This window comes from Typopeltis vanoorti, chromosome 12 (assembly GCF_054136105.1).
Source record: "Typopeltis vanoorti isolate ZY-2024b chromosome 12, IOZ_Tvanoo_1.0, whole genome shotgun sequence".
NCBI classification, from domain to species: domain Eukaryota; kingdom Metazoa; phylum Arthropoda; class Arachnida; order Uropygi; family Thelyphonidae; genus Typopeltis; species Typopeltis vanoorti.
In genome coordinates, this window is record NC_143560.1 from 80,568,169 (window position 1) to 80,593,929 (window position 25,761).

General features: G+C 37.2%; 1 protein-coding gene across 1 annotated transcript; it reads right to left on the bottom strand.

Annotated features, from left to right (window-relative positions):
* Nucleotides 1-8,645: 8,645 nt before the first annotated feature.
* Nucleotides 8,646-25,761, bottom strand: LOC150100926 (uncharacterized). Its single transcript, XM_090401199.1, has 4 exons — nt 22,380-25,761; nt 19,004-19,322; nt 13,862-14,093; nt 8,646-9,898 (listed from the first exon to the last, which is right to left on the bottom strand). Exons 1-4 carry the CDS (start codon nt 25,494-25,496, stop codon nt 9,298-9,300), a joined length of 4,269 nt encoding a protein of 1,422 aa, XP_090257325.1. The 5' UTR covers nt 25,497-25,761; the 3' UTR covers nt 8,646-9,297.

The following is a 25,761-nucleotide window of genomic DNA, read 5'->3' on the forward strand; positions in this document are numbered from 1 at the left end:
TCATCTGCTGCAACCCTCTTGCTTGAGGATGCTACCGGATGATGGCGCATCTGAGTGATAAATATCGTTGCCAATCAAGTATATCCATTCATATTAGACATTTATTCTGGATGTGTTTGACATCAGTATAATGTGCTATGCCATAAGTGGAATATGCTTGTATTGTCCAGGAATTGTTACAGAAACTTGGCAGTGGCTTATCTTAATGCTCTCCTCACATAACTGATTTACAATCCCATTAAGCACTTTGAAAGTTAACAGAACATGATGCTCGAGATAGGCTCCCATTGATAGTAAATCTCATGGAACTGCAGAAATTAATTTCATCATGTGCATGTAAGATAGAACACCTATGGAGTTTTCTGGAAGTGTAAAGAGTTTATATAAACTTCACATTTAGATCAACCAAAATCATATAGCCACTAATCTGAAAAAACTAATGGTAAGTTATTATGCTATAGAACGAATCTCTCTCTCTCTCTCTCTTAGAACTGTCACTCAGTGGATAAACAGATGGATCAAAATTAAAATATCCATGTTTGAGGCTTTGTGGAGTGCAATCCAGTGCTCCAGGAATACATTGTGCGTCATGTGGAAGCGATATTTTGGAGGGGAGGGGAGAAGGTTACGAAATTCACCACCAGAGGTGCTGTATGATGTACTGAATTTAGATATAGTAATTTTTCTGGGTGTGTGTGTGTGTGTGTAAGAAGGAGAAAAGCCACACATGCATAAATAACACGTTTTTATTTCACTTCTATTTTTGCATTCAGAGGTTGTATTGCTCAATATGCTGATATGCCGCAAACTTCATCCTTTGCAGAGTGATTTCAATGGCAGAACGTAACTGGTCGGGACTGATTTTGCACACATGCTGCGTTATGCTGTCTTTCAGCGCTCACAAGCTACAGGATGATCCCGATACACCCTGTTTTTGAGAAATCCCAAGAACAGAAGTCAGAGGGGATCCGATAAGATGAACGAGCGATCATGCAATGGGAAACACACAGCTGATCACCCTAGCTTCCGTGAAATGTTCTCGAAGAATCTTTTGTACGGAGAGTCATTTTTCCTGCATGAAAATGACTGAATCCATGCACAGATGCTGTTGTAGCTGTGACACAAGAAAATTGTTCATCATATCGGGATACCTCTCAGCAGTAACTAAGCACATCACAGGACCCGACTGGAAAATATCCTCAAAGAAGAATGGTCCATTGATAAACGAAGCTGTAAACCGGCACTAGAGACGGTAAATCTAGGTGAATGCAACGGAATTTGTTGGATTACAGGCGGGTTTTGCGTAGCCCATACCTGGCAACTGTGAGTATTCAGGTGAAAGTGAGTCTCATCTTCCCACAAAATCACCTACGGCTACGTCGCGTCCAACTCCACTCTAGCAAGAAGGGCCAGTTTTATCATTAGGCGAACCTAGGCAATCGCCTAGGGGTGCTAAAACTTCGGGGAGCCAGACTTGTACGTGAGCTTGTGTGAGTATGGCAAAATATATATATATATCGAGACAATGTATAGGGGCGCCTAAATTTTCTTTGCCTAGGGGGCATCAGATTCTCTCGGACCCGCCATGCTAGCAAGGAATGTTAAAGCAAATGTCAGTAAACTTGCAAAGTCCTGAGGGGAAACTCCTGTGTCAAGATCATCTTAAATGGATAGAAATGCAGAATCGTCCGTAGATTTTTCTAGACAGTCGTGTGAGGTACATCCACGTGTTTTAATACAGCACGTGCGCTGCAGGAACCAACGCTGTTATTTGTGGCCTGCTCCATAATGGCAGCAGCAACTTCATTCACTTGTGAACTAATTGATTTACGACCACTGCCAGGTCTAACTCCCAACGATCCCGTTTCTTAAAAACAACGAATCATTCGTCGTAAAGCACGTGGAGATAGTGAACCTCGTCGACATTTGTTTAGGTGACGAAATTTGCGGAGTGCAACAAGAGCATTGTAGTTGGTTAGGTAGTACCGCTTCACAAACAAAGCACATTGGCACAAGGTTAGTGCCATCACTGTAGATGGTATTGAACAAGAATGAAGGGAAAATCCCGTATCCATCTTTTTAAACCCTCCCGTTACCTAAGAAGTTGTATGATATGTAAATTCCATGCAGTTAAGGTTTACAACGCCCCTGGTGGTGAATTTTGAAATTTGTTTTTTCTTTGTTTGGTTGGTTTTTTCTCTCAGATGTTGCTTCCGCATGAGGCATAGATAAAATTCATAGGCTCTTTGCGACATACATATGGGATTCAAAATATGAACCAATGCACCGTACAACACTCTTCCACGAAATAAAAGCTGGAGATCTAGACTGAGTCAATATAAAATAAGAGCCTGTTGGCTCTTATTTTCAGTAACCTGAAAATATTGATAACCAGAGTCATGCAGTAAAAGCACATAATGAATCATATCACGGATATGCAAATTGCCTTTCTACAAGCATGCCTTCCTGACAGAGTCATCTGCTTTTTTCCTTCGATTAAACAAAGACCACCTAGAATGTTCATTGAAATCGCTGAGGGATACCAGTCAGTAGAAGAAAATTACAGCATAGAGAAGTTACTAAATACCAAATCACGAGCAATATATGCAAAGTCTTTTAGTTCCACTTTCATGTAACCCAGCACCGAGAACAGTAAAAAGGAGTGCTCATTCTAAGTCCAGTTTTAAACAATGTATTCTGACTTCCAATAAGTCCATTCTATAAAATGTTTTTTTTTTTTTTTTTTTCAAAGTTCACTATCATGTCTACGACCAAAAATGTGGGTTGTGGCAAAAGTCATACCGTTGGCTGGCCATGCAACCTGTAATTTTTATAAAGAACCAGAAACACTACCACATGATAATTTATTGTTAAAAATGCGAAAGAAATCTGGAGATTCCAATAATAAATGAAAATATACTATTTTGGCTAAATGAGAAGCTACGTGAGATACAAATAATCATAACTATGTTTACTATTTAGTAATACAGGTGTGACGACATGTATGCAGGGGTGCGCCAGCCATATGTGCAATGTGTGCGACGCACACAGGCGCCAAGATAGTAAAGTTGCCAAAGAAGAGAAAATACTTTAAAAAAAAACGTTTTTTTAAAGTGATTTTTTTATTGGAGGGGTGGGGGGATAGGGGCGCCAACTAAAGTTTTGCACACAGGCGCCGGACACTACTGGCGTGCTACTGGGTATAGGAGCACCAACTAAAGTTTTGCACACAGGTGCCAGACACTACTGGCGCGCCCCTGCATGTATGCAGAATAGACAATGAAAATATCCTGACAGATTTCCCCAATACCTTCAAGATGCAATAAGGACCTCTATTCATTTCGAAAAAGATCAACGTAGAAGAATGATCTGTTTCATCAAACTGACCAAGTCGATCGTCGAGATAGTTGAACAGAATGAACTTTTCATGTGTTGTGTGTGTGTGTGTGTGTGTGTGTGTGTGTGTGTGTGTGTGTGTGTGTGTGTGAGAGAGAGAGAGAGAGAGAAAAAATCACTAAAAAAATTCATCAAAATCAGTTAAGAATATAGTTTCTGGACGAGAACATTAGGAACTCCTAATGTGCAATTAAACAACATTGTGCTAAGTGAATAACAATCTATATTATTAATAACAGGATAACAAATGAGAAAGTGTAAAAAAGTGAATGTAACTAAGAATTATTTATATATAACCTTTCTTATGTAATTAGAAATAAGTATGGAAAACCAAAATATGTCAGAAATGTAATCGTATAATAATCAGCTAATGCTTTTTTTCCCTTATAGGGAGTAGGCAAGGCCTTTTTAACCCTATGTAGCTTTTAGAGAGTGAGTGGGCAGTTCATTCCCCACCAGTAGCCAATCAGATATAGCTGGCCCGTGACTATCGCTAATTATAAGTGGCCACAATGAAGAGACGGGCAAGCAAGGGCTGCCATCTCTTGGTGCCTAACCCTAACAGGATATGTTACTGTCTGAAATAATGTGGGTTCTACAGTAGATTTTTTTGAGTTTATGGGACGAAAAAGTAGCTTTTCCGGGAGAAAAAACCGCTCGCCCATGCCAGAGACCCACTAAATCGGGAACCGATCGAAGAAAGGTTTCAGAAAAAATTCCTACAGTTGGTGACCAGACTTGAAATTAAGTCCATTTCTGGAGGCCTAGCACAGATGATTCAAGGGTCACTTCCACTGAGCTATACAAGCAGAATATAAGAGATGTCTTAAATACAAACTAATAAAAAATAGGTGAAACGAAAGCAAAAATGAACTTGCATATAAATAACAATGATTTGTAGGACTATAGAAGCAAATTCACAAAATTAAATTTTGTGAAATTGCTTCGCCTAGCACCACGCTTAGCACCTGTGTAGCTCAGTATAGGTGGATGTACCCTTTATGGCGTTAGATCACCCGAAGAGAGAGCATCGTAAGATAATTTCTTGTCGCTGACTAGACGAACTTTTACTGGGTCTTTTTTCGACCGGTTCCCACTCTCTGGCACTGGCGATCAATTTTTTTCTCTGAAACTAGGGTTTTTAGTGTCATAAGCTCAAGAAAATCGGCTGCAGAACCCAAATAATTTTCAGGCAGTAAACATAGTGTTAGGATTAGGGACCACGAGATGACGGAACTTGTCAGTTACTTCTCTCTCTCTCTCTTTTCACTGGATCCCACATATAATTAGTGATAGTCTTGGACCAGCTAGCTCTGATTGGCTATCAGTGGAGATTGTACTGTTCCCTCACTCTCCAAAAGTTAGCAGGGTTAAAACGGCTTTGTTTATTCCCTATATGGGCTTAAAAGGCATTAGTGATTTGTTAATTATTTTTTCTATCCCATTATAAATTCACTATTATAAAAAAATCAGGTAACGCCTTTTACACCCGTATAGGGACTAGGCGAGGTCGTTTTAGCCTTGCCTAACTTTTGGAGACTAAGGGAACAGTACAATCTCCACCAGTAGCCAATCAGAGATAGCTGACCCAGGGCTATCACTAATTAAGCAGCATGCTGCAGTAAAGAGACAACTAACAAGTGCCGCCATCTTGTGATCCCAAACACAATATTTTTTGTCTGAAATAGTGTGGTTTCTACGGTCGATTTTCTTGAGTTTACGGAACGAAAAACCCAAGTTTCAGGGAGAAAAAACCCACTTGCCTGTGCCAGAGATCGACTAACTCGGTAAGCAGTCAAAAAAAGGCTTAGAAAAAGTTCCTCTAGTCAGCTACTAGATTGAATTTAAGTTCATCTTCGGGCGGGCTAGCGCAAAGGATGAAAATTCTTTTTTTTCTTTTCTTTATCGGTATCCTTTCCAAAAACATTTTAATCAATAATTTTAACATACTGATATGTTAGAATTAGCTAGTTGGGTACAGTGACGTGACTCTATTTGCATAAGCTTAGCTGTAATTGTATAAGAACATGCTTGTGTGGCTCAGTGGAAGGGACGTTTGAATCCTCGATGGTAATCTTTCCTAAGAAAGACTTGAGTTCTATTCTAGTCGCCAACTAGAGGAACCGTTTTTAAGCCTTTCTTCCACCAGCCCCGAGTTATTCGATCTCTGACACCAGGTGTTTTCTGCCAGAAACTCTTCTATCCCGTAAACTCAAGAAAATCGATCTCGGAACCCACACTGTTTCAGAGAAGAACATCTTGTGTTAGTTCCATATAACTCATATCGTTATGAGTTATATGAAACTCTTTCAGAAATTCAAACTATTATAAACAAAGTATTCACGTTAGTTATTAGGCTAGCAAAAGCATTCTAGAATCAATTTTTAGAACATATGAATTGGATACAGTTAGATCACTGGTTTTTAACTTCAAACATGAAGTATTGTTGCATTAGCAGAACTTTAGTAATTTCTTTTATTTTTAAAAGAGTAACAGTGGATTTCTTCATCAATATAAGATCGATGTTATTTAATCAATCGGTATTTTCAGAATAAATATTAGCAATTCTTCACATTTTATAAAATGCTGAATAGATGCGAAAATAATACAAGCGAATGATATAAAAAGCGTGCTTCGTGATGATCTCGTGGCTTAGTCAGTTCCCATGGATTCCTTTCATTCCAGAAAACATCCACTTGTCGTAGATATTAAAATTGGAGTTAATGTGGTTATCTGTTAGTGATAACAATGCGATACCGCTTGCCAAGAGACATCACTGATTATATTCCATATTAAAATCAAGTATTCTTATATCTTTTATTCTTATATTACTTCATATTATTTATATTTTTTATCACAATTAATTTCATTCAAAACCAAAAACTGTAATTGTTCAAAAAGATTTTAGTAAATATCCAAGTTACCAAAATTTATCCATCTAAATCTTTTATACATACACACTGCTTGGAAAGACCCCCCCCCCCGCCTCATGGGCAAGGTGAATCGTGCTATGAAACGAGTCATGTTTTGTAGCCAGTATAAACTGGAGAAATATGATGCTCCCAGGTCGGTGCAACTGTGTCCGGGTGAGATGGCTGCGAGAAGGGAACTGACAGAATTTGAAAGTGGCATTGTGATAGGAAGCTATGTTGTAGGCATATCTCTTCAGCAAATTGTTGACAAATTGGGCCATCCCAGGTCAACAATCAGTGATAACATACTGGGACAGAAGTACAGGGAATAAACTGCAAGTGGTACCTTCCCCCCGCCCCCGCCCCCGCCCCAGTGGATGATTCCACCACATTCACCGAACGTGACCGTAGGGTACTACGAATGATAGTATGTAAAATCCGCCATTCGTCTACCGACACGTTGAATCGGAAGTTTCGGGAATCGACTGGAAGACGAATCTGCGCAACAAACATTCGGAACCGAGGCTCACAATATGGGTTTCCATGGTAGGACCGCAATATGCAATGCCTCGCATTACTCTCTTTGCACTACTAACGACTTTGCACGCAGCGTCGTCTTCATTGGTGCAAAGAGCGTGTACAATGAGATGTAGAAGCTTGCAAAGCTGTGTTATGAAACAACGAATCACGCTACATCATCTACTGAGCAGATCGATGGGTATGGCTGGCGGATATCCGGATGCGTAACCCGATCTACGAAAGTCGGAATTGTCTCTTTCAGCAAGACAAAGTGACGTGGTCATAAGGCTACTGCTGTAACTGCGTGGTCTGTGGACATGAACATCACCACACTGAACTGGCCTCCACAGAGCTTTACCTTCCCCCCGCCCCCGCCCCCGCCCCAGTGGATGATTCCACCACATTCACCGAACGTGACCGTAGGGTACTACGAATGATAGTATGTAAAATCCGCCATTCGTCTACCGACACGTTGAATCGGAAGTTTCGGGAATCGACTGGAAGACGAATCTGCGCAACAAACATTCGGAACCGAGGCTCACAATATGGGTTTCCATGGTAGGACCGCAATATGCAATGCCTCGCATTACTCTCTTTGCACTACTAACGACTTTGCACGCAGCGTCGTCTTCATTGGTGCAAAGAGCGTGTACAATGAGATGTAGAAGCTTGCAAAGCTGTGTTATGAAACAACGAATCACGCTACATCATCTACTGAGCAGATCGATGGGTATGGCTGGCGGATATCCGGATGCGTAACCCGATCTACGAAAGTCGGAATTGTCTCTTTCAGCAAGACAAAGTGACGTGGTCATAAGGCTACTGCTGTAACTGCGTGGTCTGTGGACATGAACATCACCACACTGAACTGGCCTCCACAGAGCTCTGATCTCAATCCTATTGAACATCTGTGGGATGAACTGGGGCGTCGGATGAGGTCAAGAGACGTTCGCCGCACAACAGACAAAGACGTCATTACAAAGGAAGAATGGTCCAAAATTTCCATTGATTGATATCGTACGCTTGTGGAAAGTATGTCCATATGATTGCTGCAGTCATTGCAGCGAAAGGAGATCCTACATCTTATTAAGGTGGGCGCCATGGTTGTTTGTTCCTTCCACAATGGTGTCCGTTAACTTCTTTCCGAGCAGTGTATATTTTAATAGATATAATGGCAAACTGACCGTTTGCAGTACTTTTTTATATTACAGTGAAATAAACATAATAATTCCTTATAAGGCTTTCATTATTTCTTTGTAAAACTAACTTTGCACACTTGTAAGGAATCAGATATATCTATCCAACTAAGATAGCTGTGAAAAAATAAATGAATAGGACAGAATAAACTACTGACACATTGTTATTTTTGATTAACCATGTTATAAAATAAGAACCCGTGGAGCTCAGTAGAAGTGGCATTTGCAAAGTTAGAGGGTATACGGGAACAAATAGGCGTTAGCTGATTTTTTTTTATTTTGATAAAATAAAATATTCTTCTAAAATATTGTGATTTATTCGCTATTTTCAATGAAAATTTGATTTTAAATTACTTAACTGTATACCTTTACTCTTCTTAAAAGGGCAAGGAAAGATGTGCCAAGAATGAATGGCAGACAACAAAGTAACATCGTAGCTGCTGTATTGACATCTGATATCACACTTATCTTCATTTAGAATTATGGTGATCCTTTTCTTCTTACCTCTTTATACTATCGTATCAATTTACATGAACACGAACATAGTAATATGTTTTTCTTTCCATTTTTAAACATTAATTTAAAGAAAATATGAGTGTTTATTTTAAATGAAAAAAAAAAAAAAAGGCATTTATATTTATTTCTATACAAGAAACTTTTCCAAGGATGATTTGCAATAAATGCTGCACATAGGAAAGGAAGTTTCATTTAAAATTAATTTGCAATTTAGCACTTTAAATCTTAGAAGAAAATACCAAAGCATGCAGCATACTACTTCCTTTGTGGAATAAACTTATCGGATGGGATACTCAAGAGCATATTTTATAACGTAAGATGCCATGTTTGCGATTATTATTTTTTTTTAAATATTCTAACAAGAAAGGAAAACAAAATATTGACAAAACTGCAGTTACAAACATTCCTGATAGTTTATGAATCCCTCGCTCCATATTTCGTTGCAGTCTTTACGTTCTAATTATGATTATTCCTTTATGTAAACGAATAACTGAAAATAATAATATGTCATCAATGAATGCTTGTCAATTTTAAGTTCCCTTTTAATCTTTCTTACAAAAATATTCAAGAGGTGAACTCAGTTCTCTTCTTAATATTCCTGCTCCTTTCACGCTCTCCGAAGGTCGTCTTTGTATTCGTACACAGGCACAGAACATTATTCACGTCACTGCAACATGTTTTGAGTAAATTTATCCCAAGACCTTTTCTAAGACTTTAATTTTTGTTAAATAAAAATTTAGCACTTAGGAATTATTTCTTTAAGTTGCATTTAGCAGTTCTAGTTCGTTCTTCTTCTGAAGCACATCATCCAAATCTTCATAAATAGGCGAAGACATTTCTTCTTCAGTATCTGAACCTGCAGCTGAAGTTCCTGTGCTTAGAAGACCAGATGAAACGCTACAGTTGAGCATATCATCAGGAACAGACAGATGATTAGATGAATCCTGGTAGCAGTGAGTCATTTTTGAAGCGCCGACTGATTGAGACTCCTCTGATTTATTTAAACTTTCTGTCGATCCATGTGGAGTCATATCTTGAGTTTGTGTTGATATATTATTTTCGTTGACTAGTGGTTCATCAAAAGTGAAATTAGGCACATCTAAGAGGCTTCGAATCTGCCTACGAGGGGTCTTGTAATACTCCTCAGATTCAGACTGTGTTATATCTGTATTTTGTGCAGACTGCATCCACTCCAGAATTCCCTGCAAATCAGCCATGAATCGTTCCTTTTCTGCAGCAGTTTCGGCTTCAGTGCTTTGGTGTTTAAGCACCTTATGAATGGTTTTAGCAATGCTCTTCAAAAGGTACAGGGCATCCAAGCTAAAGAAACGGATCATTCCTTCCCCAGTTGAACTCTCACTATTCAAAGAAATATGCAAAAAAAGAATGTCATTGCAAATTACATACAATAATAAACTAACTATACAAAATTATAAATCACTTATGTTAACGAACCTTTTCTACTTTGCATGCTAAATCCATAAACAAATGTATAGCTTTTCCAGTTTTTTGCGAAATACTACGCATAGTTCGCAATTAATAAAGGGTTATATTGAATTAATATAAATTAAAAATTAATATCTTTAATTATATTAAATAAATTCCCTGTCTCCTTTTCATTCACAAAAATAAAATAAAATAAAAGAAATAAGAGGATCTCTTTCAGCTCGTTTTTTCAAAATCATTAGTTACCCAGTCTCGAATTCATACTATCATTGAGGCTGAGTACATTGCTGTGATATACAAGATAAGAGGCGATGTTCAATCTTAACTAACCTATCCTTTACTCTTAATTAACATATCCTTTTTGAAGCCCACATATTTTCAGTTTTAACGTTTATGGGACATTAGTTACATTAGGCATTCAAAATGGAAATCAACTGAACCTATTGCAAGATATAACAACCAATATGGCCTAAATATTAACAAGCTCTATGGACGGCTTGTTAATATTTATTATAAATATGGAGCCCTATGGACGGCAAGAGACAAAGGTGAAGACTAAGGAAAAGGTGAAAAAAGATGGAGAAAATTGGAAGAAAGACCTTCATCCAGCACTGGAATGATCTAGTTTGAAAGAAAGAAGTGAACGATTATAAATGAACATTTTATATTTGCTTCAACTTGCTTCCTCATCAACTTGAATGATGCGCTCTAGCAGAATCTACTCCAGCCAAGTAAACAACAAATTTCTGCTGTCTTATATATGCTTGAACTATCGTACAGCGTTAAACTTTGCTCTGTCTCTTTTACATTAATCTACGTGATTTGCTTCCTATCGTGATTTTTAATTTATCCATTGAGAAGAAATTTCATATCCGTGGTATCCATCCTCTCTCAACCGTTCATCAGACTTTTTTTTATCTGGGGTTTCTCGTTTAATATAGATCCCAGCTTTCCTCATTACTGAACAATAATTTTAATCATTTTAATTTAGAATTACGGCCGAAGTACCTAAGAGAATGAAAGCAGTATATTGTGTATTTTTATTGCTTATTCTTTGGTCAATTTACCCTTTTTTGCAAAATGATGAATACAAATATCTGGAAAAAATATTAGGAAAACCTCCTCCGCAAGAGGCCAGTTATTTCACCTATAATTGAAGTGATTTTTGTAAATATTCTTCGAGTCCCAGGCCAGATTCAAAACCACGTCTTTCCAACCCAAAGGCAACGTTGCGTTCCGAGCCACTATCATGCTAATATATTTTCAGTTATTGGCTTTCGTATTTTACGAATTTTCCAGTAATTTAGCTTTTTATTTTTGGGCACACTTTCCTTGTCTATATATGAGAACTACCACAACACACTAGCCTATTTAGTTCTGAAATGGCTATTTCGACAAAATTTCACACAATATATATAACTGATTCGCACCCAAGAAAGGCTGAAACCTATAATAATAAAATAAAAATAACTACTTGGGGGAAGACTTTATTTATTTATTAGATTTTTTAGATAGCCCTGCTCTAGAGGACTTTTCAAGATATCCTGAGTTTGGTCTCTAGAGACTAAACATGGAACGCCTCAGAAATTTACCACCGATATTATCACGAGATTAAAAGAACAAAAATATTGGAATCAACATAAATTATGCTCAAATTAACCCCGCACAGTGTAAATATGAGATGTATACCTTAGCAGAGTAATCAGATATGATTCATTGGAGAGCCTGTGTAGCTCAGTAGAAGTGGAGTTTGAACTCTACAGCGCTTGACCGCACGAAGAAATGATTTGGTGGTTCAAATCTAGTCACCGACTAGAGCAACTTTTGCCGGCCTGGTTGGCCGAGCGGTTAGCGTATCTACTCTCCAGCCAAAAGGCTGCGAGTTCAAATCCCGCTGTGGGTGGATTTTTGTGATTGTCTGTGAAAACACTAGTGGTGGTGGGTAGTAGATGGCGTTGGAGTAGATGATGGTAGCTATGGTTCGTTGCAGTTGATGGATTGAGTGGTGGAGACAGAGAGCTGTAGAGCGTGCCCTCCCTCAATGAGTCTTTGGACTCCCTGGAGGGATCTCGTAATAATAATAATTTAATGCGTAAGCGAGAGTACATCATTAACATTCGATAAAAATCGAAGGGCACAATTGGAGAATGATGGTAATGTTACGACCTTCGATTGCGAAAGGCCTAAGTTAGTGCAGTAAGAATTCCGCCCTAATAAATAAATAAATAGTAAGTTTGATTCTGGTAGTGAAGGGAGGAAGAATCGTTATATATATATATATATATATATATATATATATATATATATATATATATATATATATTATTTTTCTCTCTCTCTCTCCAATTGAAAATGAGTTAACCGATCTCATACGGTGATAGCAAGATTTTTTCTACCGGAAACTCGGGGTTTTCATCCCGCATACTGACAAATCGGGCTTTTACCACACGCGCAATTTACAGACAAAAAATACTAGTGGTGGTGATGAGCAGTAGATAGTGTTGGTGTCGATGAGGGAGACAGAGTTATAGAGTAGGTGTCCTCCCTCGATGAGTCTTTGGGCTCCTTGGAGGTGTCAGGAAATAATATATATATATATATATATATAAATTTTAAAACACTACCAGTATTATCTATTTCCATCAATAAATGAATGTTACTTGTACACAGAATGGAATGGAACAAGAACGTAATGAATTAGATAATAACATAAATATCATCCAAAGGGAAGACCACCTAGCATCATTCCTCTCCTCCAAATCGAGGAGCCGAATGATGGCAACAGAGAATTACCGCCCATATTACCAAGAAATATCTCACTCCAGGCTTCCTATAAGTCTTTTGCCAGAAATCAGATAACCTTTACAACTTTGAGACAAGAAGTTATCTGATCCTGACAGTACACCACCTATTGTGTTCCATAATTAACACCCATACTATATCTCATTTTCAGTCTTTACTGTTTCCGACGCATGTATCCTACAGTATGGAAAGAAGCCTTGATTCAGTCTATTCAAAAAAGGCAATAAAAACTATTCAGTAATACTATTGTCCTAGAGGCTGGTAAGCCTCCAGGCCGTGAAGAATTTGGCCATTAATGTTTTTTTTTTTATTTATTTTTCATGAGTTTCTTAAGGACAGATCCTTAACACGTTCATTGCCAATCACGCGATATCGCGCGGCGGGAGGCCTCATCAAACGGCCGATCACGCGTTATCGCGTGGACATCGCTAACTAAATAAAAAGAAATTTGGCCACCTCACGAAATTACAATTTTCAGCTTGGCAATGAACGATATCGCGCGATCACGCGATGCGAGTTCTCACCAAACGGCCGAGCACGTGTTATCGCGTGAACGTCGCTGACTAAATAAAATAAAAAATAAAAAAAATTTGGCCACCACACGAAATTCCAATTTTCAGCTTAGCAATGAAAGTGTTAAGAAACTCATGAAAAATAAAAAAACATCAATGGCGAATTTCTTCACGGCCTGGAGACTTACTAGCTTATTAGTAATCCAAAATATGGACTTAGCCAATTTCCTAGCCACACCACCCACCTCTTGACGAAAGGCATGGAGAAGCTCCCGAGATCGCGATCGATATTTCATAGACGTTTTCTGCTTTTCCTTCGCAAACTTCTGGACTTACTTATGGTTAATATGACAGACGATTTCACTGCGAATACTTAACAATGCAAACTATAGATGTCTAATAATTGTGTTCAGCAAGATATTAACGTGAACACAGTTATTAGACATCTATCACGTTCAAAGAGTGCAGTCCTTCAATTGAAGACTGTAGTGTTTCAACTTAAAAAACAAGATCGAAAAGGTTCGATATCTAATGATTCATCTGATTATTCTAGTTGACCTACCTTGCAGTGGACATCGTGACCACTCTGTATCTATCCTCGACATGATTCTGAGATACCAAGTGGAACTGGTGTATGGTGTTTAAATACCATTCTTGTATCACGTGACCAGTATGAGGATGAACTAGAATAAGTTTTCTGGGTGTTATTCCTAAGTAACCATAAGATCCCAAAAGTCCTGCGCGTAATGAGAATTCGTCGTCAATAAGTGACACCTCGAATTGGTTTGCCAACACTAGGAAAAAAAAGAAAAAGATACATGCATCCTTTTTGTTTATAAGAAACGATTTCTATATTAAACAAGGTTACAATTATGCATCAATTAAATACAGAACTTCAAAATAATAAGTGAACCATTTTTAACATATCATATCACAACCTAAAATATTTCAAAAAATCCTATAAAAATGTATTTAAATTGTTCTTCTGGTTTTCTCGGTTCAACAATGAGCAAGTTTTACAATATTTTTCACACTTTCAGTCTAATACTGTATTGTCTAAATTACTGGCCGATCCTGATTTTACTTACAATTCTGTTCGCGTTTCCATGTTTAATCGAAATTTTTTTTTGTACTGATATGAAATATGGAAATGAAATAATGCGTTTCCAAATAACTAGACGACCTACTGTATAGCGTCACGATTACGTTCTGGAGCACATCGAATAATCTACAGCTTTTACAGATTCACTTTGATATGGAATCAAAATGGTTATGTCAGAGATCTGCATTAAAACATTTCTGTTCAAAGGTACAAATTCCGCGCGCATTCTCATAATATAATTATAGTATGAGAATGCACTTGGAAGAACGACGGAACATTGGGCCTTCGGCTGAAAAATTTCTCTCGCCATGACGAGAATCGAAAACCTAAATTCGATTCTCGTCATGGCGAGAGAAATCGTTAAATAGTTTTTTTCATTTGAAGGTTATTTATTTATTTACTTAGCATATGATGATACAACGGCCGTGAGGCCCTTTTTACAGGGCTTCACCATCTCAATCTCACTTAAATTTTATACGGGCCCGGGACCGGCATAGCTGACGAATCAGGCCTATGGCTGGGTTTTAGGTATTCCTGACTGTAATCCGTGTGTGTTCTCGGGGACGAAAAACCCGAGTTTCCGGGTGAAAAAACCCCCACCTCCATATGAAATCGGCTAACTCACCTTTCGTCGAAAGAGACCAGATAAATGTTCCTCACGTCACAGACGGGAATCGAACCCAGGTCTTTCCGACCAAAGGGCTTCGTTTATACCGACTGAGCTACGGAGGCTCTCCAATTGAAGGTGAGCTAGCCGATCTCCTATCGATGTAGCAGGGTTTTCTCTTCTGGAAATGGGTTTTGCATCCAGCATACAGTCACATCGATCAGAGAACACACACACGCAATTAACAGACGAATATACTATTGGTTGCTGGTTGACAAAGTAGCAATAATATTATATTATTATATTAATGTAAATTAGATTTTATTATTATTATATTAATGCAGTAGTTACCCACTTTTCGCCCCTTTTGAATATAACCATGATCCTTATACTAGCCAAGTGTTTTTCGCTCTTTCGCTGCCTACCAAGCGCTTCTTCTCTCAGTCGACTCGCAAGAATCATTTAAAGGTAAGCTTTTGTTCGTTTTACTGTACTTTTGGATATTCTAGCTTTCGCACGCATTCACAAGTATGTCACAGAAGTGATGTACAGTGCGTTATTTACGTTTTTCGGTGGCCAAAATGCAAATGTTTCCTTATTCGCCGATTTTCGGTTTTCGCCGGTGCTCTAGTCCCTAACCTGACGAATAAGTGTGTATTTAAGGGGGGGGGGGGGTTATAAATTATCGTCTGTGATTACAATAATAAAGATAAAATGCAAAGTTCGCAAACTTACATATTCAGAAACTTATCATGCATGAAATATAAACTTTATAGAAAAATAAATTAAATTTACACACAAAAACAAATCCTTAATTATTTTATTAAATATAAAAATATTAGATTTGAGATAATGTAATCACGTATGCTTTTTAAGATTATTTTTTTTAATAAGTATTTCCGGTGATTGCTGAAATGTTTGTTGATGATTTTGTTGTACAACAAAATCATTTCCATGCCATTATCTTCGGGATGAAGTACCTACATTGGATTTTTTCGCGATAGCAAAGGAGGTGGTAAAACGTGAAAATTCCAGTTAAGAAAAAAGTATATGTGAAGTTACAAGGCAGGTGATTATGATACTCTTAGAAGGCAGCTTGAAGAGGACCATGGCATAAAGATTTGCAAGGGAAGGATGTTCACAGTACAATGGGGATAGTCAAGGAGTATCTGGAGGAAGAAATATCGCACTGTTTACCCAAAGTTAGGAGGGTAAATCGGGTAGGTGTTAGAGGGATGAATTAAGCATAAGCTGCAAAAAAATAAATAAAATAATAATAAATGCTGTGGAGGGTATATAAGGAGAAAAGTGACAGCTAACTTATAAACATCACAAAGATCAGATAAGAAAGGTGACCAGCATGGTAAGGAAGGCAAAATAAGATTATGAAGGAAAATTAGCCAAGGCGAAAGGAAATCCCAAAGAGTTTTTTCGTTATGTGGCAAGCAGGAGGACGAATGATTATGCAAGGATAACTTTAATGAGTGCAGATGGCAAAGAGATAACAACAGACGAAATTGTTGAGCTACTGAGTGACCACTTTGCAAGGATATATCATCCAAGTGAAGAAATGGTTATGGCAGAGGTGACAGGGACTAATCTGGGAACATAGATGGATGAACTGGATGTGCTTGGGATATCGCAACATTTGAATACAAATATAGTTATGGAATTGGATGGAATATCGGCTAGCGTTTTAAGAGAATGTGCAGGGGAACTGGCGATGCCTTTGACTAAGCTGTTTAATTTGTGTCTCAGTTCTGGCAAAGTCCCAAGAGAGTATAAGGAGGGAAAAATAACTCCTTTACATAAAGAAGAATCTAAATCTTTTGTAATAAATTATAGACAAATCAATATCTCAGTTGTGGTGGTAGTAAAAGTACTGGAAAAGTTGGTAGAAAAGAGAATTCAGGAATGGGTGGAGAAGACTATGATACTCTATGAGAGGCATCATGGATTTGTGAAGGGTCAGTGATGCCTTAGTAATCTATTAACTTTTTATAATAGAGTGACAACTGAGTTGGATAAAGGGAAAGGCTACAAGATTGTACTGCTGGACTTTGCAAAGTAGCTTGACAGAATACCTCATGGAACTCTGTTACACAAAGTTCAACACAAGGGGATGGATATGAAACTAGTGATATGGATAAAAGGGTGGCCAATGGACAGATACTAAAAAGTAGTATATGAATGAGCAGAATCCAGGCGACTAGTCGTGTGCCACTGGGTTTGTGCTTAGACCGCTGCTGTTTAATTTGTACATAAATGACATAGGAAATATTCTGAAGGGAGATGTTCAGTTGTTTGCTGATGATGCAAAGTGGATAGGTAATCGTTAATCAAGATGATGCGGAAAACTTGCAGGATGATTTAAATAGGCTGACAGTTATGGGCAAAACATTATAGATGTCAATATAATGTGGAAAAGTGTAAAGTTGTGAATTTCGGGAAACAAAGATTACAAGTTGCGTATTACTATACTCCGGGACATTCATGATAATATATCTATTTATTCAACTCTATTTACTACTGCTCCAAAATCCATAGCCTGAGCTAGGAATTTTGGGCAATAGTAGATACAGAGTTGAAACCGCGCGGTTAGCCTAGTGGCTTTGCGCTTCGCAACCATATGACTGGGGAAGGAGTGTCCCAAGTTCGATTCCCGTTGTAGACGTGAGGAATTTGAGGATCTTCCTCAGGCATAGCCAAGTTAGCCGGCCTTGGGCGCGGTCAGTAGGGTTTTTTCCGCAAGTTTATCTGGCGTTTTTCGTTCCGCAAACAGGCAAACCGGCCCCGTGAACATACACCTCTACAGTCAAAAATATATCCCCCCCCAGCGGCAGACCAGGCGACGGGTCGGTTGGGAGTAGTACTAACAAATAGTCGCATCTAAGTAACACGCGGACCCTGCATAGGAAGCGGGAATAACGCGAAGAAGAAGAAGTAGATACAGAGTTGAAGTTTAGAGGATATATTGCAAATAGATATATAACTTGGTTATTGAATCTTACAGGATTCAATAAACTTGGTTATTGAAGAACATACCAGCAAGTAAAGATAAGGGAGTTATTCCTCTTTATAAAGCCTTGATACGACCATGGAAGTTGGGTAAGAGTGTAGTTAGCAAGGGCATGAGAACTAGATTTTTTCGTGTGGAGAGTGGTAAATAAATGGAATGGGTTGCATGATTCGGATATGAGTGCTTTGTCTGTTAATAGTTTCAAGGATAGGTACAACAGATATTGGGTTGATAGTTTGGGTCTCCCATGATGAGTCTTATGACTCCATGGAGAATGACCGTGCAATAATAATAATAATAATAATACCAGTAAAAAAAATCGCTAAATATCATTTAACACTTAGGATTTTTTCTCCCATAGCGATTTTTTTTATCAAATTAGTAAACGCGTATGAACTTTCCTACTCTCGAAACAATGCAAAATAAAACAAAATAAACTTTTAAGTAACAAAGAGTAAATATTTCGAAATTACATTTATCGATCCGAAGAGTGTGGGGCGTACTCCCCCTTAGGTTGACGTAAACTATGGACAATATTTTTTTTTTTTTTTTCGAGGACAACTCCTGCTTGTACTCGATCCACTCACTTATTTCAATACAGTATACAATGAAAAACACTTGCAACGCCTGTCATTAATATACTAAGTTAGATATTCAAAAGTTCTTTTAAAATAACTAACGTTGAAAAAAAATAGCTTTCAAATTAACTTGGCTTGAAGTATAATTATGCGCTGTCTGTCAAAAAACTAAGGATATTTTAGTTTTAGTAACATAAAGTACCTGCTAAAAAAAAAAACTATTGTCAATGTTATGATAAGTATAGGGATGCATGAATTTTATAAAAAGGGAAGGGGCATCAATTTAAGAAGTTAGTAAACTATTGCATCCAGTGCTTAAATTTTCAGGTTTGCGTTAAAAAAATCACGAAAATGCTCTAGTTATTCTACAATAAATAAACTAATATAATTGTAGTTACTTGTTTCCAGTTTCACAACAGGATTCACTGGCCATAATATGTTGCGTAGAGCTACCATCCATTCCTGACTTTCCGATTCATTACTGCCTGCTAGATAAAGGTGTACCTGTTTATCTTCTGCTATACTGAAGGAATAGCGATGAGTAGACGAGAGGCTCCTATAAACAACTGCTTTGTCACTCGAAGTTGTTAACCAATTCAGAGCTTTCTGTTTCTTGGAGATCACGTGAGAAGCATAAATGCTTATCAGTAGGGAACAGATAGATTCACTATTACCAAAACTAAAAGGTTGCGCCACCACCCACCGCCGTTGCCATACCTGAAAAACAACAAATAATAAATATATTTATTTATTTACTATTTTCTGTTTGACTTGCTGTGAAATTCAATTTTATTAGGTCGATTCAGCGTTGGTATTGGGAACTGTTAATTTCAGTCATTTAAAGCAGCTATATTATTCAATTAATTATCTGTCACTCATTACTTACAAAATGAATTATATTTGCACCATCGACAAAACTTAGAAATAAAACTTTTAAAACATGAATATTTTTTAAGCATAAAATTAAAACGAAGCTCTGATCTTAATAAAATTTGTTTGTTCAATATATGGATTATGAGAAGTAGCCATTTAAAACGAAACTCATTAATACAGAAAAGTGCGAATTTGTTTTCGACAGTTTAACTAGATTTACAAAAAATTCATATTACGTAACAAACTTGCTATTTAGCTAAACGCTTGGTAGAACGCTTCCCCCACCCCTACAACTAGCTGCTTATTTTTATTATTAGAGTACTTAGAATTATGTTATTATTTTTTTTTTCCATTTTTTCCTCCTCTAGGATTAGCTGGCCATCGTTAATTAGAAATTGCCTGTCATGTTATTTATTTATATTTACTTAGTTATTTATAAAATAAATCCGATAAGGATTTTTATTCCCCATATAGAGAATTAGCATTTAGCTCTAATTTTCTGAAGACAGCTTATTTACTTATTTTTATGGTTTATATATTGAAAGGTTAAAATATATGTTGAAATAAGTATTGGTAGCGCTGTAGGTCAGGAAAAAAATTAATTGTGGAGACCTCAATAGCTTTTTTACCTTTTCTGATGATACTATCCACCATTTTGCGGAATAACTGGCCAAGTAGTTAGTGTACTCGCTCTCCAACTAATAGGCATCAGCTGCAGACATGGATGTTTGTGAATATACATAGTAGACAATTTTCGTATCTCGCTGTGAGATCACCCCTGCTTTTTAGAAGTGTCCTGAAAAGTAGCACCGCGTTTGGTTTCTTGAAGGTTCATGGATTATCTAACCATTACCCCACTCCCAGCATCAATGTACTATAAGTTTACAATCTTTCGTAGGTGGAATTCACATTCAAGGAAATTTGAGTATTTTGGGCCATTTCTTCATCACTATTTAGACCATTCCTTCGTCAACACATGTTTCATCCCAAGATGAAATTGAAATTCATCCCAAGATGAACTGAGATTAATTTACCGAACTGAGAGCAGAACTTGCGCGAAGTCATCCTTTTCCACATTATCTTCCTTAAAACATCTTGAAGTAGCATCTACGGTATGATATTGTTCACTGACGCATTGAAAAATGTAGATCTGTTCAGTGTCTAAAATTACCACAATGTAGAAAGCATTGATTGTTCAAAAATACTGCATAGTGAAAGTTTAGCGTTCATTCTTCCAGGCAATGCAACTAAAGGTACAAATCATTTCTCGTCGTTTTTGAATGCCAGGCCATTACCCCTTATTCGCGATTGCATTATCCAAACGTAACAGTTTCTAATGGCCCATTCATCATAAAAGCATTCTTGAAACAGCTACCCATTCGTACTGGTGTATTCAAAAACGGTAACGTGCCTCGTCGAATACATTCAATATTCTACATATCGCTCACGATTGCCATATGTGATTTTTGGCTTATGAGCAGCTAATCTCCCATATAAATTGAGATGAGTAGCTCTTTACGCAGTCTCGTACTGCTAACTTGAATCACTGTACACTCTTTAAATTCAATCTGGTTGACTTAAGCGCTCTTCTACAGTCGAATCCAATGGTATATCTGTTGTCTTATATAGCAATAGAGGCTACTGTACATGTCATGACAAGAATATGCATACGAATACTTCCCTCAATAGTGTTCAATATTTATTTCAATATAAAGTGTGAAAACACCAAATGGATATAACAATATTTTTTTAACGATGTAATTGATTTCCTACGCAGTAAAAGTTTCAAATATTTTTTGAAAGTCAACAACGTAGCTTTACAAATTATTATTTCTTTTTCTAAGCATACGAAGTATTATTTCTTTAGGCTTTTGTTTAATAAAAGCTAAAGTGTATTTCTCAAATTCCTGCCGTGTTATTCGTTTGTTGAACTCGAAAGTTGTTCTTTTATTGTTTCAAAATGTTATCTAAAGCGATTAGATGTGTCTTTATCTTGTAGGAAAAAAAAAAAAAAACGATAATGATATAATAGCGTGTTAATATGTAGTTGTATTGAATGTTTAAGTGAAAAAGAATGTTATGTATATTATTTTTATTTTTTTCATTGGATGATGCCACAAAAGCGGAAGGACTTAACTCTTAAAGAGCAAGTCGCTGTGATCGAAGACTTGGCCAATAAGCTGCCGCAAAGTATGGAATATCACAATCGCGTGTGTTGCAAATAGATTTACTTATACATTAGTTACTATAAAGTATTTGAGGTTTGTAGGTTTTCTTCACGAAACGAAAATATATGAAAAAGGTCTTTATGCTACAAATTTCTAAATATGTGTAGTATATGGGCTCCCTCGATGAGTCCCTGACTCCCTGGAGGTTTCTCTAATAATAATAATAATAGTAATAATATCATTACATGAACAAATCAGTATTTGTTTATGTAATGTATGAATGAAGATATTCATACTCCAGATACGTTATTTTTGGAAATAATCAAATTGCTTATCCGGGAGGCAAACTCTTTCACTTCTGTATGAAACCGGCTAATTCATGCATCAACAGGGGGAGGGATGAAAAGGTCTGATAAACACCTAGAACAAAAATGATATTAAAGCAAATGATATAACCAGAAGAAAGAATATATCTTAAACCATTTAACTCGCATGTTTCATCTAATTGTAATAATTTGTTCCTTTTCTTTTAGGGTATATAAGAAGAGTTGCTTTAATATCATATCATTTTTGTTCTAGGTGTTTATAAGAACTTTTCAACCCCCCCCCCCTTCCCTCGTATGTATGATCTGTTGTATTTAGCCTTTATTCCTAAAAATCCTGGACAGACAGCTCAGTAGATTAGAATTTACTAGAAAGGAATGACGATATCATAAAATAGTTTTATACCTACCCTTACTTTTCCACGTCCACGAGACCTAGGGGGAAGTTTCACTTCCAGGTATCCCACTTTCCACGTGTCTCTTTTTTTGGCACAAGCCTCTTCCACGTTTGCTGATTCTGTAGATGGAGGAGGAATATCGTGTTGGTCATCATTTGTCGAATTTGTAGAGGGAAGAACAGAAATATCAGAATGAGGATCACATGATGATTCTCTAGGCGGAGGTAAAAGAGGAGGAATGTCAGATGGATAATTACTTTCGAATTCACTTTGAAGAGGAGGAACGTCGCGTTGGTTATTTTTTGCAGATTCTTTAGGGGGAAGTGGAGGAGAGTCAGATAAGTTATTTGCTAATTCCTCATGAAGTTGAATGTCATGTTGGGAATCACTTGCTGATTCTGTAGGAGGTGGAAGAATGTCACACCGACAATCGTTCCCAGATTCTTTAGAAGGAGGAATGTCAGATAAGTCACTTGCTGTTTCCTTAAGATGATGAGGAAGTGAAATGTTATGTTGGTCATCACTTGCCGATTCCATAGGAAGAGAAGAAATTTCGGGTTGGTAATCCGCATCTAAATTAGGTATTGTTAACATGGATTCTTTACTTTTTTCCTGTTTATTGATTCCTGGATGAGTTTTGGTTTCATCTTCAACGGATGTTATTGTGTCAGATGACATGCTCTTAAGGTTTATTGCAAGAATTTCAGAAGTTGATGTGGCTGTTTTTACAGGCTTTCGTATCTTTCCGTAAATTCCACACTTATTTATTTCAGGGGTTTCGGTTGGGGATTGATTCTCATTCATACTAACTGGTTGCATTTCATTTTGTGAAAATAGGCCGGTGACATCTTGCGAAGGATTTTGCGACTTTTCTTCCCTCGTACTTTCAATTTTTTCTACTTTATTTTCATTTTCATTTATAGACTTTTGTAACATCTGGATGCTCTCTCCAGATACTTCATTATTCAGAGGAGAAGCTTTTGTGTCAACATTTCTTACATTTTGTTGTTCACTCTCTTCGAATACTTCATTATTTACTAAAGGTGATTCTGTTACAGATTCTTCTTCATTATTTAGTATTCTGGTCCTTACTTTAAAAGATTCGAATCCGATTTTTATTTCGTCTTCTTTCCCATTGTGTTTTCCAATTAGATCCTGATTTAACAAAGAACTTTCTGTGTCTTTAATCTCAACATACTTGGCAGATAATTCATTTTCTACTGAAAAAGGATTTGTTAATTCAATTACACCATTGTTGCTATTCTCTCCAAGTATTTCGTCAAGTGGTTTTAGTTCTATATCGTTCGCTTTGCTACCATCATCTACTTTGTTACCTTTCTTTTCATGTGTTTCATTAGGCTCTAAAATTTCCTGTAAGTTCTCACTCGCACCAGTTATTTCGTTACTGAATGATTTAAGTTCATTGACTTCCAGTATGTCGCTACTTTCTTCAAGAGTTTCGTTACTCACCATTCTCGACTTAGCAGCTTCAGTCAGATTATTCTTCTCGTCAAGGAGTTCATTATCTTCGGGAATGGATTCTGTAATCTCTGTTATGCTATTAAACTTATCAAATATTTCGTCTGACGAGGCTTTTGTATGAATTTCTTTCCTAATTTTCGGTTCATTACTTTCTTCGCAAAGTTCTTTAGTTACAGAAGCACGTTCCGTCTCCAAATTCCTCCATTTTTCTGGTACTTCATTGCAGTTACTCAGAAAGGATTCTTCCAAGGACTCTTCATTAGTTCGTGCACCTGAATTATTTTTTTCGAGTACCTCTTTAGATTTTCTCGGAGGCTTTGGTGGAGGCACGGAGTGTCGTTGTTTACCTTCCAAATGAAATTCGTTAACACACTTTTGGTTTTCATTGTGAATAGAACTTTCATTTTCGGAGATTTTTATATCAGTAAGAGTATTTGAATGACTATTGTCGTTTATTTCTCCGGAAATCGTACTGTCCACAATCGCTTCGCACTTTTCCCGAGTAACAGATGTCCAATCATGTTCCATAACTGCATTCGATGATCTATTAATGGCGGTAATTGCAATATTTTGTATTTCTCTCAATACTGTTTCCTGTAAAAGAAAATCGAATAACTCGTTAACATCTCCATTTGTCTTCATAGATAAACTGTCGTCTGATACAACAACAATATCTTGATTTTCAACTGATTCACTTAATGTTTTTTCAGTCTTAGGCTTATGTTTAAATTCGCAGCCTTCAATTGGGCTGTTTTCATCGATTGTTGGATTTTCAGTACTCATCTCCTTTGAGGAATATTTCAGACCGACTTCATCGTCTGATGACTGCGAGGGATTACATGAAGACTTTTCTATATGTAACGATTCTTTTAACGTATCATTATCCGGAATTAAATCTTTTTTTAAAAAAATTTGCTCTTCTTTAAGTTCGCTTTGTTCAGGTCCTGTCATCTCGGTGGATGCAGAGCATTTCGAATGACAGCCATTTTCATTTTCTTTCACTTCTTGAAAGGTTGTTTCATCAAGCAAAGGTTCCCCGTTAAATGTAATTTTACAGATGTCTTGTTTGTTCTCTTGTTGACATGGCAAAATGTGACCTTTGACAACGCCTTCATCGCGAATGTGGATAAAACTATTGCCGTCAGAGGGCGCTTTTCTTGTTATAGCACTATCGACTTCATCGCCTCCGAGCATCTCTGCAGAGTTTTCTGCACGCGGCATATTACAAATTTCTTTAAATTGATTAGTTTCGTTGGATTCGAGTTCTCTCGAGTTGGACAAACAGTTCTGAATTTTCGAATCTCTATTGGGATCTGGATTTTCGCATTCCGAAGAACACTCACTTTTTAGTTCGTTTTTTAAATGATTCTCTTCCTCACCTGGAACGTACACATTCGGTACATTCTCACCTTGTATAACGCCTTTCGTCGAGTCCAAAACATGTATCTGTGTGTCATTTTCTGTGGATACGATGGGATCCTGTGATTCTTGTTGCAGCACTGGTGATCCATTGTTGTCTGGAGAGTTAAGACTACTAGAACTATCCGTTTCAGATTTCAAGTTCTTTTCGTGATCACTCTGACTTTTTACTTGTTTCGCACGACTACTTGTTCTTCGACCGAGAGGAAGTTTTGAAAAAATTGGCATCGTAGTCTCCTTTCCAAAACAAATATTATATGATTAGCTTAATAACAAGACGATTGAAACTAAGCCTAATTGTTTGACTCACAGATCACCAAAACATTGACGTCGGTTTTTTTGGATATGCATTAGTAAATATACTGCTACATTGAAAGAAATATAATAAAATCATCTTAAAGAAGAAAACGGTACACACCACACGAGAATTATGTCAACATACCGGTAGAATTTCCAAATGAACGACTAAGCATACTCCCACCTTAATAAACAG

Coding starts and splice junctions, on each gene's coding strand:
- LOC150100926 (XM_090401199.1), bottom strand. CDS start 25,496: ATGCCAATTTTTTCAAAACTTCCTCTCGGTCGAAGAACAAGTAGTCGT. Junction 19,323..22,379: donor GTGGACGTGGAAAAGTAAGG/GTAGGTATAAAA, acceptor GTTGTTTTTCAG/GTATGGCAACGGCGGTGGGT. Junction 14,094..19,003: donor TGTTGTGAAACTGGAAACAA/GTAACTACAATT, acceptor TTTTTTTCCTAG/TGTTGGCAAACCAATTCGAG.